At 47.9% G+C, this 18,965-nt stretch overlaps 1 protein-coding gene across 3 annotated transcripts in view; it reads right to left on the bottom strand.

The window, feature by feature from the left end:
• Window positions 1-17,842, bottom strand: part of Ablim3 (actin binding LIM protein family member 3) — a 113,850-nt gene extending 96,008 nt beyond the window's left edge. Inside the window, exons 1-2 of one of the 3 annotated variants that reach the window (XR_007594593.1) lie at window positions 17,824-17,842; window positions 16,791-16,890 (exon numbers count right to left, since the gene is read on the bottom strand). Coding sequence is in view for 1 of the 3 variants with exons in the window: in XM_050157912.1 (XP_050013869.1) it covers window positions 16,791-16,803 (13 nt within the window). In the remaining 2 variants the exon portion in view is untranslated. Of the gene's footprint in view, window positions 1-16,790; window positions 17,167-17,239; window positions 17,411-17,823 lie in introns of those variants that run through there. The other 2 variants (XR_007594592.1, XM_050157912.1) reach the window with 2 other exon arrangements.
• Window positions 17,843-18,965: the final 1,123 nt, after the last annotated feature.

Below are 18,965 nucleotides of genomic sequence, written 5' to 3'. Positions count from 1 at the left end.
CAGGCTGGCCCTGATGAGAGGAGCAGCCTCAGAGGCTTCAGGCTCAGCAGGACAGCTGAGATCAGAAGTCAGTTCTGGTTTTAAGATCATATTCTAAGGAGATAACCATGTGCCACACTGAAACTGTGTTCAGTTTATTATTTCTAAACACATAAATCTTACCAAGAGTTTTGGTAAATACGCAAAGTCGTGATCAAGGTAAGGGGCATTTCCGTCTCTCCTGATAATTTATTGTGGGACCTTTTGCAATCAGTCACTCTTTTCCTCATCAAAAGCAAACCCCGTTATGATTTCTTTATGTGCGTGTTGTTTTGCGGGCATGTGTTCATGGATGTGCATGCATACACACGCAGGCAAACACGCGCATGTGTGTACACAAGAGTGCAAAGGTCAAAAGTTGAGGTTGGTGTCTTCCTCTATTGCTATCCACCTTGGCCAGAGCTCACCCATTTGACTGGACTGGCTGTTCATTGAGTCCCAGGGATCCTCCTATCTCCGCCTGCCCAATGCCAGGATTAGAACTGTGTATACAGTGGTGTCTGGTTTTTCTTTTAAAAACACGAGTGCTGATCTCTCAACTCAAGTCTTCAGGCTGCGTGGCAGGCATTTTACTGATTGTGACATCTCTGTTATGATTTCTGCCTGTGTTGATTAATCTTGCCGGTTCCCTGGTTATGATTTCTGCCTACCGCGATTCATTCTGTCTGCTCCTGAACGTCACATAAATGGAATCAGACAATTTATACTTTTATATCTGACTTCCCTCTTCACCGGTTTCTACCACTAATTCATGTTGCGGCTTGTATCAGCAGGTTGTGACTTTTTCTTAGCAAGTGATAATCTATTGTATAAATGGATCCCGATCTGCTTATCTAACTGTGTGCCGACAAACGTTTGGGTTGCTTTTAGCTTTGGGCTATTACGAAGGAGGTGCCAGGAACATTCTTGCATAAATCTTCCTGCAGATCTGTGTTTTCATCTCTCATGAGCCCACAGCTAAGAAAGGTGTTGCTGGATCACAGGTAGGCGTGGTCTGGATTTTTATGACACCCTCATGCTGTCCTCTAAAGTTATTGTCATTTGCATTTCCACCAGTAACATATGAGGGATGCCAGCTGCCTGGGCGGGTGGACACGGACCTTTTAAACTGTATTTCACCAGAAACCAATGATGTTGAGTTCCCTTTTAGGGTCTGCTGGCCACTTATCTTTATTCTTTTGGGATCTGTTGTGTGGGTTATTACCTGTTTTTACTGATTATAGTGGTCAAGGAAGTCACTGCCTACTTCAGAGTCATAAGATACTTAACCTATACTTTCTTGAGACGTCTTATGATTTTAGATTTTATCTTCTTTAGGTCTGTGGTATATTTTTCAATTAATCTTTACACATTGGTTAACAGAGGTTGTGTAATAATAGCAGCAGGGATGGATGGACGGACTTGTCAGCTGTAAGGACTCCTTGAATTTAATTTTTTTTTTAACTTTCAGTCTTTGTGTCTCTCATATCCTCTAATTTTATTTTTAACATTTATTTTAAGACAGGGTGTGGTGGTTTGAATAAGAATAGTCCCCCACAAGGCTCATATATTTGAATTGTAGTCACCAGGGAGTGGAACTTTTTGATAGGATTAGAAGGTTGGGAGGTGTGGCCTTGTTGGAGGAAGTGTGTCACAGGAGGTGGACTTTGAGGTTTCAAAAGCCCATGCTAATCCCAGCTCTTCCTCTCTTGCTTATGGAGTAGGATGTAGCTCTCAGTTCCTGCTCCAGCACCTGCCTGTGTGCTGCCATGTTTCCTGTCATGATGATAAAGGATTAAACCTCTGAAATTGTAAGCAAGCCCCCAACTATATGCTTCTTTTATAATATTTGCCTTGGTCATGGTGTCTCTTTGCAGCAATAGAACAGTGACTGAGAAACGGGGGCTCATGTAACTCTGGCTGTCAAGGAACTCACTATGTAGATCAGGTTGGCCTCTAATTTACAGAGTTCCACCTGCCTCTGCTCCCAAACGCTAAGATGAAAGGCGTGTGCCAGCATACATATCCAGTTTTTTTTTTAAAACATTTTATTGTGGATATCGTGCATACAAGTTTCAAATCTCTAACCACACACACCTATGCAGCCACATGCACATTACCTGAGGCCTCCTTTTTAGTGTCAAAACCATTTCCGAACCTCTCTGTGTCTAGCACTCTTATCTATGTCGGATCGGCTGGTAGCTTTCTGTCAAGCTGAGTTTCCCCCAACACATGCGCTGGCAGATGCCATGCGTCTGAAGTCCAGCACGCACAGGCATTCTCGCAAGCTCTGGACGCTATTCCCTGGTCCCCCCATGGTCTGGGGCTGCAGATGGGGAGCAAGTGTATGCACAGCTGAGCAACACATGCCTCCCGTCCTCGAGGAGCTGTGGATTTAAGGGGGACGCTAAGGAATGCACCGGCAAACCACACTGACCTACAGAAAATGGGTTGCAGCCAGAAAGACGTCTGAATCAAAGTATTCAAATGAAATAGACTTTAGCAGAAAGCCAAAAGGGCACGCACGAGCAGGGTTTGTATGGGAGAGGGTTTTATCCTAAAGACGGCTAGGAGCGTGATGAATGAGAAAGTCTGTAAGAGTGAAGCACATGGCTTATAACCCCCTTCCCTTGTTTGGAGTCTGCGCAGGTGTAGACTACAGGAACCCAGCTGAAAGCAGCTGAAGCAAAAATAGAATTTGATGGTTCTTACAGCCGGGAGGTCTGGGGTGGGAGGTAGCTTTGCCTTCAGGTATGGATGGACTCATGGATAGCAGCTATGATTTCATTTTTTCCTGCTCTTGCTAGATAAAATGGCCACTGGTGTCCCTATATCATCTCAATTTAGTAACCTTAATGAAATGAATAATTCACCTTAAAAATCATTGTGACGCTAAGTGGTCGTGGCATAAGCACTCAGGAGGGCAAAGGCAAGCAGATCTTGTGAGTTCAAGGCTAGCCTGGTCTACAGAGTGAGTTCCAGGACAGCCAGGGGTACACACAGAGAAAACCAAACCAAAACCAACCTTCAAAAACCAAAACCGATTCCTTCCCCCAAAATACAATGTGACTACTGACTCATGGCTGCAATTAAAAAAACAAAAACAAAACAGCCTTTTTATGGGGAGTGTTCAGAATGGGATCTAACATGTAATAAAGTCCTGTTGGCGCACAAAAGAGTTCCACAATAGCCCAAAATGGAGTGTAACAAAGGTTTATTTATCTGGGGATAAACTCACAGTAAGTGTAGCGATCTGCTCTATCCTCTGCATGCACTGGGAACTGGAACCCCTTTGGCTGCTGGATTCCGCTCCAGTTCCCAGCGCTCGCTTTTCCTCTGCAGAGACCACGCCCAAAGTGGGCCGGTATCTTAAAGGCTATTGGCTGAAGGAGTTCCCACACCCAAGTCCCTAGTTACTAGCTAACACTTCAGTCCGGTGTTATTAATATATGCTCCTGATCCCCTTTCCCAGGAAAGCGAACGATGAAGGCATGCCAGTGTCACAATAGCTCGTCCAATGTGATGATTACTTCTCATATTTAACGGGACTTCTCCCAACACATTCAACTGTATTTCATCACTTTCTCACTATCTATCTTCTGGAGTGTTTTCCACGTGCCTGGCATTATGCTAAGCATCTCACACCCGTTCTTTCACTCCCCTCTTGCTCCTCTCTAGAGAGGAAACTGACGTGTGGGCAGGGAGAGATAAAGCGAGCCAGGGCAGGTGACGTGGCCCTCAAGCGGAGTGCCGCTGGAATCTGAACCCGAGCTACCTGTCTGATGGTGTGGCTCAAGCACTCACTAACCACCGAGCTTTGGTGACTGGGTCGGTGACCTAGTTTTTAAAGTTTCTCAATTTGCATAGTGTCAGAAGGCAGAATCAGATATCAGATCCACTGCAGGGCACGAGAGTCGTGCTGCAGACAGTAATACCTGGTGAGGGACCGCGCCAGGACCTCTCTACAGTCCCAAGCTCGCCCTCTCAGAAGCCGCTTGTACCACTGCATGTTGCCAACCCCCTGGGCTCGGCAGTGTTAGCGGTTAGGTGTTGCCACGAGTTCTTCCTAAATAATGCACAGCCTTTGTCCCGTCACTACTCAGCTCAAACCCTCTCGGGTCTCCGCCCTGACTGTAAACTGTAACACATACTCCTTAACTGGCACCCGAAACTCTCAAGGACCCGAGCCTCACCAGCCCTCCAGCCTTATTTCACCCTATGTATCAACTCAGGTTTCCTACTGCATGCACACAGCAGCTGGTGCCCCTGACCCTTCCCCAGATGCTCATGGTCTTTGATGTTGTCCTACAGCCCAGATTCCACTCAAAGGCCCAGGACTCAGGAGCTGTACAGTAAAAGGGGTTGTGGGATGCTTGCCAATGACTTATTAAGCCATGTTGTTCCTTCTCCATGATCTAACACAAATTTGTTCATCTCCTTGAAGTCTAGATTGAATGGTACCTTCCAAAGCCTTTCAGGGGACTTTGGTTTGCCTTTCCACCTCTCGTTTCTCTGCACCCGAAGGGTTCCCTGACAGCACAGTCCCCAGTGCCTGTGCCTTGGAGACGCAGGGTGAAAATGATCTTTGGTTGGGATCTCTGTCCTGGGTATCTCAGCTGCCTGAAACATCGTTGCCATATAGGTTGGGGATTTGTTTATTGTCTGAGTGAAGGAGCAAACAGTCCCGGGACCGGGACCGCCAACTGCAAGACTGACCTCCAATCCATGCGTTCCCTGGGGTTTGCATCACAGAAAACAGGGAAAGATGATGCAGAGGATGGACAGGAAGGCAGGAAAGGTGGCCTCAGCCAGATGGACATGGTTTGACACCTGCACGGCTGCTTCCCAGCTTGTGGAACCTTGTCCAGGGGATTTTATTTGTGAACTTCAGTTTCTTTTTATGTAAAATAAGGATATTAAATTGATCTCTTCTCAAGTCTCTGTGGCCCGTTTCAAACCTGAGTTTGGAGCCAGCTGTTCATTGTCTGAGCCAGTTTCCCTTTCTGTGAATTAAGTATAATATATGGTATCTACCATGCAGGATTTTTGCGAGGGCTCAGGGGGTTAGCACAGGGGAAGCCATGAACCTGTGTCCTACATATGCTGGTACAAGCAGTACTCTTCTAAGGCTGAATTAGGAGCAAGGATCAAGCAGAACAAAGCAGGCGAGGTCTGTCACCCAGCTATCATGGGAGTTCTCCAAGGGGACCAGAGACAGAAAGGAAGTCAATGAGCTAATGAACGTAACCATTATAGACTGTGCTAGGTCTGTCTGTGCAGAATGGCGAGAATACATCATAACGTGGGACCTGTCTTAGACACAGAACTCAGGGCAGCGTTGGAAGGATTCAAAAAAGTAACATGCAGAAAGCACTGAGGCTGCAGTTAGGAAAGAAGACCTCTTCGTTGGGAGGAGGGGGAGGAGGAGGCATCTCTGATGGAGGTTGGGCTTCTCATTGTTCCAGAAAAGCTGCCTCCTAGGTCTCCTCCTCTTATGTGTGTGGCAGTCCCGGCTGTGTGTGTGCCCTTTGAAAGGGGGATTTACGGTCACCTGAGGTGCCAGTGCCACATAATCCCAACATCAGAGGCAAGGCTTCCATTTTGACTGTGAAAATACCATAATTCACTGGATGCCTTCGTCTCCCTTTGGACAGCAGGGCCAGGATTCCTAGGCGGTTTCCCGGATCTTAAAATGCAGGAGCAGACCTCAGGCAGCGCCCCCCCCCCCCCCCCCCTCCCCCCCCCCCCGCTCCTCCTCCCCCTCCCCCCAACCTTCTCTCAACTCTGTGGTGGTCAAAATGAGCATCGCCCCCCCCCCCCCCCCCCCCCCGCTCCTGCATGCTGAGAGTGGCTCGCAGCAGGAAGATTGGCACTTGGTGGAGTACGCTTCAGGTGCTTAAAATAGATCAACTGTGTCATTAGACTACTCAAAGCAGTCACCTCATTGGCTCTGCCGCTGAGGGCAAGTGATGGCAGCCCGTAGAGAAAGACCTTCGCTTTGCACAAAAATCAAGCAGATGCAAGGAAGCAGCTCTGGAAGATTCTGCCAGGGTGGAGTTGGGGGGGGGGTGGTCACCGCTGCAGAAGCAGGATCCTGCCCTAGCAACCCACAGCAACGGGGGAGCCTGTGTGTGCCCTTTGTCTGGCATGTGCTCCACTGTAATATCTGAGGGGTAAACTACATCTCAGGCAGACATGGACCGATACGCGATGCTGAGCCTAGGTCTTCCTACTCCCTAGCAGGTTTTGCATCCTCCACTGTTTGGCCACTTCTTCCGGAGCACATGGTTATCACTGTCCTTGCTGAATATGATGTGTCTGGAGGCAGAGCCCAACCAGGGTTCTGCAGAGCATGGCTCTCATCTCTTGGAGTCCACACAGCCTGGAACACATACGCCAGGAGCCCACAGTGCTCTGTGCCTCCTCCTAAGCCCGAGGCCCACCCCCCTCGATGCCTCTCCTTCCTTGATAGGGGCATTTCAGTGGTTGAGGATGGGAGAATTCAACTAAGAAAGGACACAGTCGCGTATCTTTATTGAAGGGTTTTGCAGAGAACATGGGCTTTCCATTAACCAATCCATCCCTTAGATGTCTTCCGAGCTGCTGTGTGTAACAGGCACTGTGCTTAGCTTTCTGTGATCCTCCCCAGAGGGGTGGGAGGAAGCTGCATTCTAGAAAGGCCCCAGATAGCTATGGGAGATCCCTGTCTCTCCCAGCACTTGCTCTCGGCAGTGTCCTCCTGAGCTGACACAGAGCTCGTACTGTGGACAGGATTGTCCTCAGATGGACCAGGCGTGTTTTCTATGTCACAACAAAAATGGAACGGCCATGAAAGGAGACTCGAAGGATACCTTGTACATTCAAGCACTGCGGACCATGGATCCAAAATAGTCTCCTTTGCTCTGGGTTCTATTTTCTACTACCCCATTCCCTGGAAGCAAAATCTGACCTCCAGGAGACAGGGTACCCTGCCTTCCCTCAAATGCATCTAACGGGATAAGAAATCCACCCCTGGGACAGGTCAGCAAGGGAAATAAAGACCACAGTGGGGTCTGTTCCCTTCAAGGACTTTAATACCTAGTAGTAGGAGATAGGCTGATCGGCCACCAACCCCAGGCAGGACACCTTCCCATAAGCATGATGGTGACTTTACAAGCGCTGCTCCACATACAATGCTATGTGGATCATTTACTAGACTGGGCTCGAATTCAAGTGCCATAGTGGCAATATAACATAGACATTTTTGTTAAGTAATAGGAAGCGGGGGCAACTCTGGGGATTGGGGGCGACTGTGGCTAAAGAAACTCGTATACATACAGCATACTTAAAGTATAAATCCTACTGACTGCAGTCATGCTGCAGAGTGGGGGACAGGGATTGGGATCATCTAGGCTTTTTTTTTCTTTTTCTTTTTTATTTATTTATTTATTTATTAAAGATTTCTGTCTCTTCCCCACCGCCGCCTCCCCTTTCCCTCCCCTTCCCCCAATCAAGTCCCCCTCCCTCGTCAGCCCAAAGAGCAGTCAGGGTTCCCTGCCCTGTGGGAAGTCCAAGGGCCACCCTCCTCCATCCAGGTCTCGTAAGGTGAGCATCCAAACTGCCTAGGCTCCCACGAAACCAATAAGTGCAGTAGGATCAAAAACCCAAAAAGAGGAACATGGGATGTACTCACTCATATTTGGTTTCTAGTCATAAATAAAGGACATTGAGCCTATAATTCGGGTTCTTAGAGAAGCTAAATAAGAAGGAGAACCCAAAGAAAAACATATAGGCTTCCTCCTGAATATTAACCTTCATCAGGCGATGAAAGGAGACAGAGACAGAGACCCACAATAGGCTTTTTTTTTTAAACACAGTTTCTTTATGTGTGCCCAGCTATCCTGAAACTTGTTCTGTAGACCAGGCTGGCCTTGAACTCAGAGAGATCCATGTCTCTGCCTCTTGAGCGCTGGGAATAGAAGTATGCATCACCACCACTCAGGCTCTACTTTTGTTTTAAAGATAAACTAGAAATCCCAATTTTGAGTTACCTAATAATTCAAATTTATTAAACACTCAGTACAGGGCAAGCACTGCACGCTGCCAGGGGCCTCACTGTAAAGTCCATGAAAGTGAGCCACACTGGCTTTATATATTGTCGGTTACCAGACTCATGCTTGGTGCAGACCTAGCTTTTAACAAATATCTTTTGAGTTTTGATTTCCTTTTGGGCATTACCAGGAGCTACGCAAACTGGAAACCAAGACCATGCCTGTCAATTCCCTTACACTACGGAGTAACAAAGATGAATAATGTCCTGAGTGGGTGTGTCATGTGTGTGCAGCAAACTGAGTGTGAGCATGCTCAGCCACCTCTGGTCCTCCCTTGTACGAGGTACCCACTCCTCTTTCTTTCCTAAGACAGAATCACAGGTAGCTCAGGCTGGCCTTGGTGGCTGTGTAGCTGAGGATGACCTTGAACCTCTGATCCTCCTTCCTTCACTTCTTGAGAGTTGTGATTAAGGCACAGGCCTCCAATCCCAGGTTATACAGGGATCCAAGCCAGAGCCTGCTGTGTACAGCATCACTATGTGCGCACACACACTGCCAACTGAGCACTATTTCTAGCCCAAGATGACTCCCTACTGGTCAGGAATGGCAAAGTGGGTGTTTAAATATCAAAACTGGAGAGAGAACTTGGGCGACACTAGTATTTCATATTACTATCAGCATCCTATGCCAGCTCTGGGGGCTTGGAGTTTGGAGAGACCTACCCACAGGGAATATTTCCTTTTGAGGGGCTTTGCCCCAATAGTCATGGCACTGGGATTGACTTGTGTCCTCCATCCTGATTCAGACTTTAAGATCTCAAGACCTGGTTTCTTAGAACACAGTCTGATTTGTAGATAGCCTTCATACAGATAACCAAGTTGAAATAAGGCCACAAGGGTGGTCCTAATTCAGCGTGCCTTGTCTCCTTACCAGAAGGAACAATCTGCACACGGATACATGGACACACACACACACACACACACACACACACACACACACACACAAAGTTGGAAGATCTGAAGAGAAACAAGAAGACAGCTAGGCACAGGCCAGGAGACATCTGGAGTCTCGGATCATCAGAGGGAACTTGCTGTGGTAAAACCTTGACTTTGGACTCGCAGCCTCAAGAACTGTAAAGCAACATGTCTCTATTGTTCAAAACACCCAGCAGGTAATATACTTGGCTATGAAAACCCTAGCGAGTTAATAGGCTCTTTTTACTCTTTTTATAATCACTTGGTATGTGCTGGACATCACTTCAAGCTATTTGTAACTACAGATGGATTTATTACTTTAAAAAAGATTTATTTTATGTTATGCATATGAGTATCTTGCCTGCATGTATGTATATGCACAATGTGAGTGTCCGGTGTCCTCAGAGGTCAGAAGAAAGCATCAGATCCTCTAGAACTGGAGTTAAGGATGGTTGTGAACCACCACACGGGTGCTGGGAACTGAACCCAGATCCTCCTGAGAGCAACAAGAGCTCTTCTTCGCTGAGCCATCACTCTAACCCCCAGACTGACTATTCCCCACAACGCCATGAGAAGTCTTATTAATACTCCATGCCCTCTTGATTATCATCATAGAAGGGAAGTTAGGGTAGAAAGTGGGCAATTTACTTATAGACACGCACAGCAACTAAGGGGTAGGGATGGATTTAAACTCAACAATTCTAGTTCAGCGGTCCCTTAAGAATGGCAGGATGACAATTTAATCAGCGAACTACCAAGAGCTGGAGGTGCTTACAGGCTTCTGGGTGTTTTCTGGTCATTTACAATGGAATCTGGTGAACGCTGGGTGAGAGCCAGGGGTTGACCATTCACTAGAGCAGATGCTATCTCAGCAAGATGAAACATTTGCCAGACAGGGAAGTCGGGATCCAGAACGGATATCACCTCCTTTATACAATCCAAGTGATCTTGAAATCACACTGTGATTTTTCAGAGATGTGTGCTGTTATTTTGAACCATCTAAAAAAATGGTTTATTTACATTATTCCTCTAGGCCCCCTCAGGTAATCATTATCAACAAATGCTTCATGATTTGGGAACATTTTTCTTTCTAGGTTTGGAATTTCTTGAGTGGCATCTTACCGCATTTGTGTTGGGAATGGCTCCTTCTCTTTGGTGCAAGCAGTGGCATTGGCAAAGGAAGGACATCTTGCACACTGACTGCTCTTGTCTCCTGCCTCTCTTCTTAGCTGGCTTTGAGCCCTGTGTGGCCATGGGAGGGAAGCTATTATAGGTCTGTCAATTGCCTTTCTTTCCCTGTGGCTTCTAGTGGGACTGGGCCACTGAGGTGAACCCAAGAGAGGACAGAATGGTGTTGGTTCCCCTGGCTACTTCTCTAGAACTGGGGTGGTTGCTCTCTTGGAACCAAGGGTTGCAGGCCCTGTTAAGTAGTCACACCCAGCACCAAGCAGAACCTTCTGGCTCCTTCCTTCTGCCCTTCAGGCCAGGTGCCATCATGATGGGGTTGTGGAATGGCTGCTGTAACTAGCCTCCCAGCCCTAGGCCATTGCTGAGTCTTTTATTTTTCTGCATGTTTCCCACACATTGGTGAAGAAACTTTTTCTCAAACTCACTATACATTGCTCCCTGTCCCCTGCCAGAAGCCAAGCTGAGAGCCCAGCTGCTTTTTTGTTTGTTTGTGTTTCTAATGGATCTCTCCCCTACTTCTTCTATCTTGTAACCCGCATGAACCAGGACAATGTGTGTCAACCACATAGGATTTTTACTTCCTATCTGCCTTTTATAGCTTAAGCCCAGTACAGTGTCAGGTTAATAATCATTCTGCAGGTTATGGCTCATTTATATACAAAACCCCATACTAGTGACTGTAATGACAAAATAATCTGATGCCAGTCTAAGAGCCTGGCTACTATGACACCATCAGTTCAGAACTTTGCTTTACTCAAGGGCCAATTTCCGATTCACCTCTGTTCGCAGAGACCCAACACTCACGAGCATTTCATTTGGTTCTCTCAAGAACCCCAATCGTTTGTATCTTACCAATCACATTCTAGACATAATCGCTTATGCCTGAGATCACCCAGTACATGATAACCCTGACTTTGAACCCAAGAATCTATATGTCAAAGCTCAATTTCTTCTTGCCAGTAACACTCTTGTGGGGTTAATAATTTCTGAGTACTCTTTCCAACAAAAGAAAGACTGCTGAGAAAAAGTGACTTTGGTAGCCTGCCAGGCCCCGAGAAGGAGCACAGAGAGCTTTGTCTGTGGTGTGCAGGAGGCTCATTCTATCTTAAGTGTGACCCTATGTTTGGCATAGAGGGGCTCTGAGAGCTCTCACCCAGTGAGCGAGATGGCATTTTATAGGGCACGGAACTGACTCTGGTGTTCAGATCTTCAAGAACGCTGGGGTCAACTCAGTCTCTTCTAGTTTGGGAACTCCTGGTATCAGCACAAGAACTTCAACAGAGACTAAAAGATTACTGCTGCCTGAGCATGCACCGTTGATGGATGGTCTCCATGACTGTAGACGGTGACAACTGGTCTGGGTTCATGGAAACCCCAGAGTGTGTCACTGCCAAAGGCTGCATGCCACAGCCCATGTGGAATTAGGTATCTGCAGAGCTGGGCCTCACGCAGGGACCACATGTAAGCACACAGAACGACAGGGAACAAGTTCTGAGACTGTGACCATCCTCAATGGAGACGTTAGCTAGCAGAGGGATACAGGGAGAACCTGGCAGCTTTGGAGGGTGGAGAGGCCAGATGGGTGACGCATGGGAGCGGGCAGAGAGGTTGGTGTGGTGTGGAGAGGACTTACTGGACACTGAGGGTTGCAGAGTGGGCTCTCAGAGGGATGAAAGGGGCAAGCATAAGAAGGACACAAAGCAGAGTGGCGGTGGTGCACACCCTTAATCCCAGCATTCAGGAGGTAGAGGTAGATCTCTCTGAGTTCAAGGCCAACCTGGTCTACAAAGCAAGTTCTAGGATAGCCAGGGCTACAAAGAAAAACCCTGTCTCAAAAAAAACCAAACACCAAAAACCACCCCACTCCCAAAAGGACACAGAATGGTGTAGTAGAGAAGGGGCGGGGTTGGATTGCATGCTGTGCCGTGCTGCAGAAGGTGTTGCAGACAATTAATACGGGGGAATGACTGAGGGGGTGGGACAGACCAGTTAGGAGATGCCTCAGTTGGGCAGGAGACAAATGATCCCTGGAATTAGACTGGCCGTGTGTAGGAGGAAAGAGAGCTGGACGAGGGAGCCAGCCCTAGAAGCCAAAGCCTCTCTCCTAGGATAGAGGGTTTCAGCTGTGGGTTACAATTTATATGGGGCTGGGGAACAATGCCGGGGTTGTGAAAACTTTGGCAGTGGTGAAAGGTTCCTGAATGCTCAACGGACACAGAAGAAGCTAAAGTCAAACAGGTAATGAACTTGGCATTTCTGGCAGGTCTAGGCTGTGCTGTGTCACGTGACCGCACTGTGCCGTCTCTTCACTGAGAGTGCTAACACACCACATGGTGCCAAGAACACTGTCCGGAACACCTTAGCTGGGCTTTGAAACCATTGCATGTTTATCACGGCAGTGTTTATCAACTTTTTTTTTTTGGCTCCTATAGAAACATAATAGTTTAATTATGGAAAACAAAAGTTTTATACTGTTTTACTAACATTCCTCCACAGGCAAGTATCAAATTAGTATTTTTTTATTGCATTTTTTCATTTTTTTGATTGCATTATGTTAAAACACTTTTTTTTTGAGACAGGGTTTCTCTGTGTAGATCTGGCAGTCCTAGAACACACTCTGTAGACCAGGCTGGCCTCGAACTCACAGAGATCCTCCTGCATTCACCACCACTGCCCAGTAGAACATTTGCTTTTAAAAAGGGCTATTTGTGTTGCTGACTTTACTTTCTCTTTGTTTGGTTGAGTGATTGACTTTACTTTCATGAAAAATTGTTAAATAAAATTTTGCCTTGGGATTAGGACAGAATTTACAGCAATTTCTGAGATGGCCCTAAACATATTCCTGTCATTTTGTACTGTGTATTTATGTGGGATGGCATTTTCAGAATTGATGATTACGAAACAGAAACATGATAAACTCTGAAAATGCTAAAGATATTTTATGCCCTGCTGTATTAAATAGTCAACCAAGATTTCATTAATTGTGTGAAAATAAATAATCATATCATGGCAGTAGAAAAACTTATTTTAGTCTTCAATATGTGGTAAATTTATAGTATTTATATATCAAAGAATTGTTTCAAAATAAATTTCTTTATAATTTATTATCAGTGAAAATTTGACTTCTCTGGAAAATCACTTTTATATTTATTTTATAATAAATTTATTATTGTTGTATTGTGTGAGCGTTTTGCTTTTATGTATGTATATACAGCACGTGAATACGTAGTGCCCACAGAGCTAGAAGAGGGTGTCATATCCTCAGAGAATGTGAGCCGCCACGTGGGTGCTGGGAATCAAATCCGCAGGAGCAGCGACTGCTGAGCCATCTCTTCAGCCCCGATTACTTGATTTCTATGTCCGTTTCACATACCTATCTACCTGGGGCGAGGCAAATGCTTCCTGTGTGAAAAGGGACTGTGAGTGGAAACGCTCTAGGTGGCCCCCTCCTCTTCCTCACTGGCTCTGAGGGCAGAGCCCCACCTGTTGCATGCACCCTCTCGGTCCATCCCCCAGCCCCAGAATCACTCTTCTTCCAAATGCCTTGCCAATGCTGATCACCATGTCAGAAGCAAGGATCCGGATAACGCTGAAATCCACACTGAGCAATGACCGGCTGGGCACTGTCCCGTTGTGCCATGTGAGAAACAACTGTCTTATTAATAAACACAATGTATGCCCGTTTATAAAGCATCTCCTTGTCAGTCCATGCCATCCTGCAGATTTACCCTCCAGCTATGCTTCTCAGCTCCTGATAAAAGTATGAGGGGGCTAAGTGATCTGCTCGCTAATGTCCCAAAGTCAATTTAGTGGTGGCAACGATCCCAATGATGATCAGGAAAAAAGAGGACAGGCCGATCACCTGTTGCTGACATGATGACAGCTGTGCCCACAGGAAGTACTCCACAAAGTATTTTACACAAAATTTTCCCATGTAGTCTCCATTCCAGTCTAATTGTTTTTTTTTTTTTTTTCAGATGAAACAACATACTGAGTATCACATAGTTCCTAAGGGGAAAAAGACAAACCGAACTGGGGACCCCCTGGTGCAGACTGCGCTTAACCAATTCCCTTTCTCCTTCTCACTTTGTAATTCAGGCTGACTTGGAACTTGCCAGGTAGCCCAGGCTGGCCTTGAATTTAGGGAAGTCCTTCCCGCCTCAGCCACCAGAAGTCTGGGATTATAGGCCGGGCACCACAATACCTGGCTCTAGCTGACCTTCTGGTTGCCTCCAAGCCGCAGCCCTGTAGGATCGTTCTCCAGATGAATTGATTAGGAGTTGAGCAATAAGTTATGGTTTGCCCGAACTTCGATGTTGGCACCCGAACCACTGACTGTCAAATACAGGTTCACATCCAGGACCTTTCAGAATCCAACCATTAACTAAATGACTTGGAATGGCCTGATATTAATAGCAAAATGTCATCTACAAAGCTGGAGCGATCTCCCAGCCTCCATGGGCGAGTTGGTGTGGAGCCAGCAGGAGAAGGGCCCAGTTTAGTAACGGGGGTGAGGACCCCTTTAACTGGAAGTGAGATACACTCTGGGAGCCGTGTGAATTAGGCTATTTCACATCGCAAAGGGGAACATTTTTGATCGCATCAGACTAGCCCAGGGCCTCCTGCCAACACGCTGCCTCTGTGGCCCTATGGCCCTGTCACTCCTATGAGGTCTATTTATATTCTCTCCATCTGTAGGTTCTCTTTGTTGGGATGAAGTTCAATGATGAAGTCCAGTTCTCAGGCCCTGAGTCTGAGTCTCCAACAGGGTTCTCCAGCTACTAAGCATTCCTCCCTATAGGCTGTCCTGGTCATTTTATTGCCTATGTCCCAGGACGCCTGCCAGCTTAACACTCCCTGATTAGAAAAACGGCATTTTTTTCCAGTATGTGTTATGTACAACATTTAACTACGTAGATCATTATTTTGAAGGAGGGAAGGACAGAATGAGGGAAAAATCTGTTTTGTATTTTGTTTTTCCAGTCTGAAATAGAGCTGCTAACAGAACAAGCATCTCAGGATTCTCGGCAGGGAAAAGGCAAAGCCAGTTTCTATTGCCTTTCTTAGTTCCTGGGAAAACAGATGATCCATCCTTCTTGTCTATCAGTTACTGGGAAAGACTCCCATACAGAAAACTCCCCCCCTAGACAGAGGAAGGAGTGGCAGACAATCCACACCTTAATTTTTCCGGAAGTACACAGATGCAAACATATAGCCCTCCAATAGTGACAGGTAAGACAGGACTTGCCCCCACCCCCTCCCCAAATCTGGTACAAAGCCAAAGCCATCATTTCAGACTGTCAGCTAAGAGGGAAATTCTTTGGCTATAAGAGGGAAAGGGAGCCCAGCCTCGCTCACTTGCCTAACACAGCTATGTAATACACAAAGGAAGACGGCGGAGACGTGAGTCACACAGATACGTAGTAAATAAATACATTTCATTTCCATCCCAGCTGCTCTGCTTTGTTTTCCTCATCTCAGTGCCAAGGCCTTGAAATGGAGGGAGGGTCAGGAAACAGGGGTCTAGGCTGCACACAGTCTCACTCAGGTGCTGACCCACTCCCCCTGCTTGCCCCTTACTGCTTTTGTAGAACTTGTCAATTCTTAGATCAGAGGGGGTCTCTGATTCAACCCTCCCGGTCTTGCAGCTGAGCACTCTGAGAGGTAGAGTCGGGACTATTCCCAAAAAGTCAGAACCCCCCACTGGGAATGCATGCTGGAATCCTCCCTTGAACGGTCCTATTTGGTGCTGGGATGAACCCAGCAAGCAAGTTGACGAGAGAGCAGGACAGTGACATTTGAGCTCAGTTATGTTCCTCCTAAGGCATTGCCCAGGTCGCATTAACTCAACCAGAGCCCATGGTTAGAGCAAACGTTACTGGAGGTAGATTGTCCCTTGCTGGGTTGCTGAGAGCATTTCATAGTAGCGAGGGCCCAAACCAGGAGCAAAATGTCTGGTCCAGCCTCTGCAGGGCAGTTATTGCCTCTGCCATTACTAGAGCTGGTCCTCAAAGGGCTTGTCACTTCCTCTCATTCTCCTGGAGGCTAAGCAGCCTCCAGGTAGGTGGGCAGTCAGCCTGGACCACTGAGGGAACCGAAGCTGGATCTTTCTTCCAGACTCAAAGGTGACTTCATGAGGATTTGTTTATCAAATTGCTCTTTGCTATCCCAGGCCCGCCCAGGCCCGCCCACTGCTTCCCCGCTCTCCCCGGGACAAGTAGAGCCTCCACGGATATCCAGATGTGGGCATGGAGGTCTCCTGGGAGCCCACCACAGTCAGACAATGGCCACACTGCTGCTTCCTAGGCCTTTCCAGGCATAGCTAAGAGACAGCAGTTTTCCCGACAGAGGCAAGTGGCGCCGCCGATTAAACATTAGCAAAATCATCAGGAAAAGGCAGACCCCAAAGCTCTGTCCCTGTGCCAAGGAGCTCTGAAAGCACCCGAAGGACAGAGTCCCGGGGTCAGGTGTCCCCGCAGATACCGGCTTCCTTCCTCTTTCCAGGCAGCCGGGGCGCAGGCTCCTGAACCTCCCGCCCCCACCCCTGTTCCCATGGCAAAGGAGAGGAGGATCCACTTACTGCTCGTGTTCATGGTGATGCCTTCGCTGTGGGTCTTTCATTCAATACGGAGGCCCCGGTTGCTTTTTAAATCTTGCGTTCTTCTGGCCTCACTCATCACCTAGGGGTGAAAAGGCAGAGCAGGACCAGTTGTGTATCCTCAGGTGCGCTCTCCCCCTGCTGGTCCCTCGCCGTCTGGGCTAGAGTCGCTGGCCTTGAAGGCTAGTGGACGAGTAGGGCAGGTGAATAGGGAGGAGGGGCAGGCGAGGAGGACTCGGGTGCCCGGTCCCCGGCACCTGGGACCCGAACCCCGGGCAGTAGCGGGGCTGGCAGCGCCGGCTCGCGTGCACCCTGTGTTATCCCAGCCGGCAGGCTGCGGAGCCCGAAGGGGGTGTGGACCACAGGGAGGCAGGGCGGGGGCAGAGTGTCCCCGCCCGGCCTCGGGAGCAGCGACCCGCCCCGGGACCCACCTCTTGGCCAGCTTTGGGAGCCAGAGGCCCCTGCCCCGGCCCCTGAGAGCGGCTCATGAATCCCGCTGGTCGTCTGGGTTCTGGGATGCCAGGGCGAGCCAGGCGAAACCTGAGAGCTCGCCATCCATGATGTGGGCTCGCGGCTTGGCAGCGCGGGGGGCGCGGCCGCTCGCTGCTGCCACCTGCTGGACGCGCCGGCGCGTGTCTGAGGCTCCGCCCTGCAGGGCTTCTGCTTGGGTGCTGGGGGTGGTGGGCGGAAAAAAATAGGACTCTGATGTCCTGGGGCCAATACGGGGTGGTGGACTTGGGTCTAAAGGGTGAACCGATACAGGAAAAGAAAGTTATCATTGGAAGGAACTTAGAAGGAGAAACTGGCTTTGCGGGAGGAGAGCTCTTCCTTAGCTCAGGACAAGCTGGGTGCATGCACTATGGTTTGGGGCAGGTCCCTACTGAACTGGAGCATGGGGCGGTCGGACCAGTGAATGAGACGCCGGGGATCCCTTTATCCTTTCAACTCGTGCCCGCTCCACCCATTACTCTCTTGATTCCCGAGATCACTAGATTAATTTGTTATAATCGCTTACCTCCTCTGTCTCACTAGAAATGTTCACTCTATGGGGAAAAAAAAGGGTCTTCTCAGTAGACTCCCACCGCCACGGCCTGGCAAATAGGTGTCAGCAAATATTTGTTGACAAAGTGACCGTTGACTTATGACACAACCCTAATTGTGGAAGGTCGCGGCACCTTCACCCTGAAGCTCTCTCATGTCTGAGGAAGGCAGCCAGGTACGTGACCTCGTGACATAAGGCCACTTCAGCTTCTGCACAGTCGACTAGCTCTTCCTCAAGTTATTTTTTTAGCAATTAGTTCTCATGGCTATTTTTCAAATATTTTTTGAGTGACAACTGACCGAAATAGGGTGGGGCTCTTTACATTCCTATGACTGCTGACTCTCTCAGCCTAATTTATGCTTATTAAAATGTAACAACAACAAACAAACCAGACTAGAAGAATGTATATACCACCCGGTCCACAGAGTGACTCTGGTTAGAGCTTGTATGGCCTCAGAAAACTGAATGTCCACCTCTCCGTGTTCGTAGCACTAGGGCACAGCATCTTGTGGGCAGACCCTTCTGGGTTAACTAGAAGTCTTATGTGAAAATAACCGCGGGTGCTTGAGTCTGGGGTCTCCGGTTAAGGTGAGACTGCAACCCTCTTAACACCGGAGAAAAGACACCTTATAAGATAAATAGCGTGTTTGTGCCTACCATAAACAGCCGGGACTGTGGAGGATATGGCCGCAAACCCAAGGCAGGGCAGTAGCTGGACAGCCTTTAGATAGATCTAAGTCAATCCTTAGATAGCAATGGATTCCAAATAGACCGTTGAGGTGGAGGGTTGAAAACAATCCCAGCAGACTCCTAGTGGTTCTGTGTGTAACAAGTTTTGAGATACTTGAGGAAGTATAGCTGCCTAGGCTCCGGGCTGATTCCCTTATTAAACAGTTCAATAGGCATACCAAGGGATTTTTAGATACATCACTGTGTTGAAAAGGACAGAGGCCTGGAATAGCACTGCAAACACAGGAAGTGACTAATAAACTATTAAGTTCTTCTCAAAGATCTCTCTGGAGACCCCCTACAGATTTAGTACAGGATTTCTTACTCAATTCCAAAATATCTTACTAGGTTCTAATTCTTGGAGAAAAGTTATTACCCCCCCTCCC

This window comes from Alexandromys fortis, unplaced genomic scaffold (genome assembly GCF_014885135.2).
Source record: "Alexandromys fortis isolate MF-2015 unplaced genomic scaffold, M_Fortis_MF-2015_v1.1 scaffold_94, whole genome shotgun sequence".
In the NCBI taxonomy this organism is placed as follows: Eukaryota; Metazoa; Chordata; class Mammalia; order Rodentia; family Cricetidae; genus Alexandromys; species Alexandromys fortis.
Note: the sequence above shows the minus strand (reverse complement) of the source record. Positions and strands in the feature narration are given on the sequence as shown.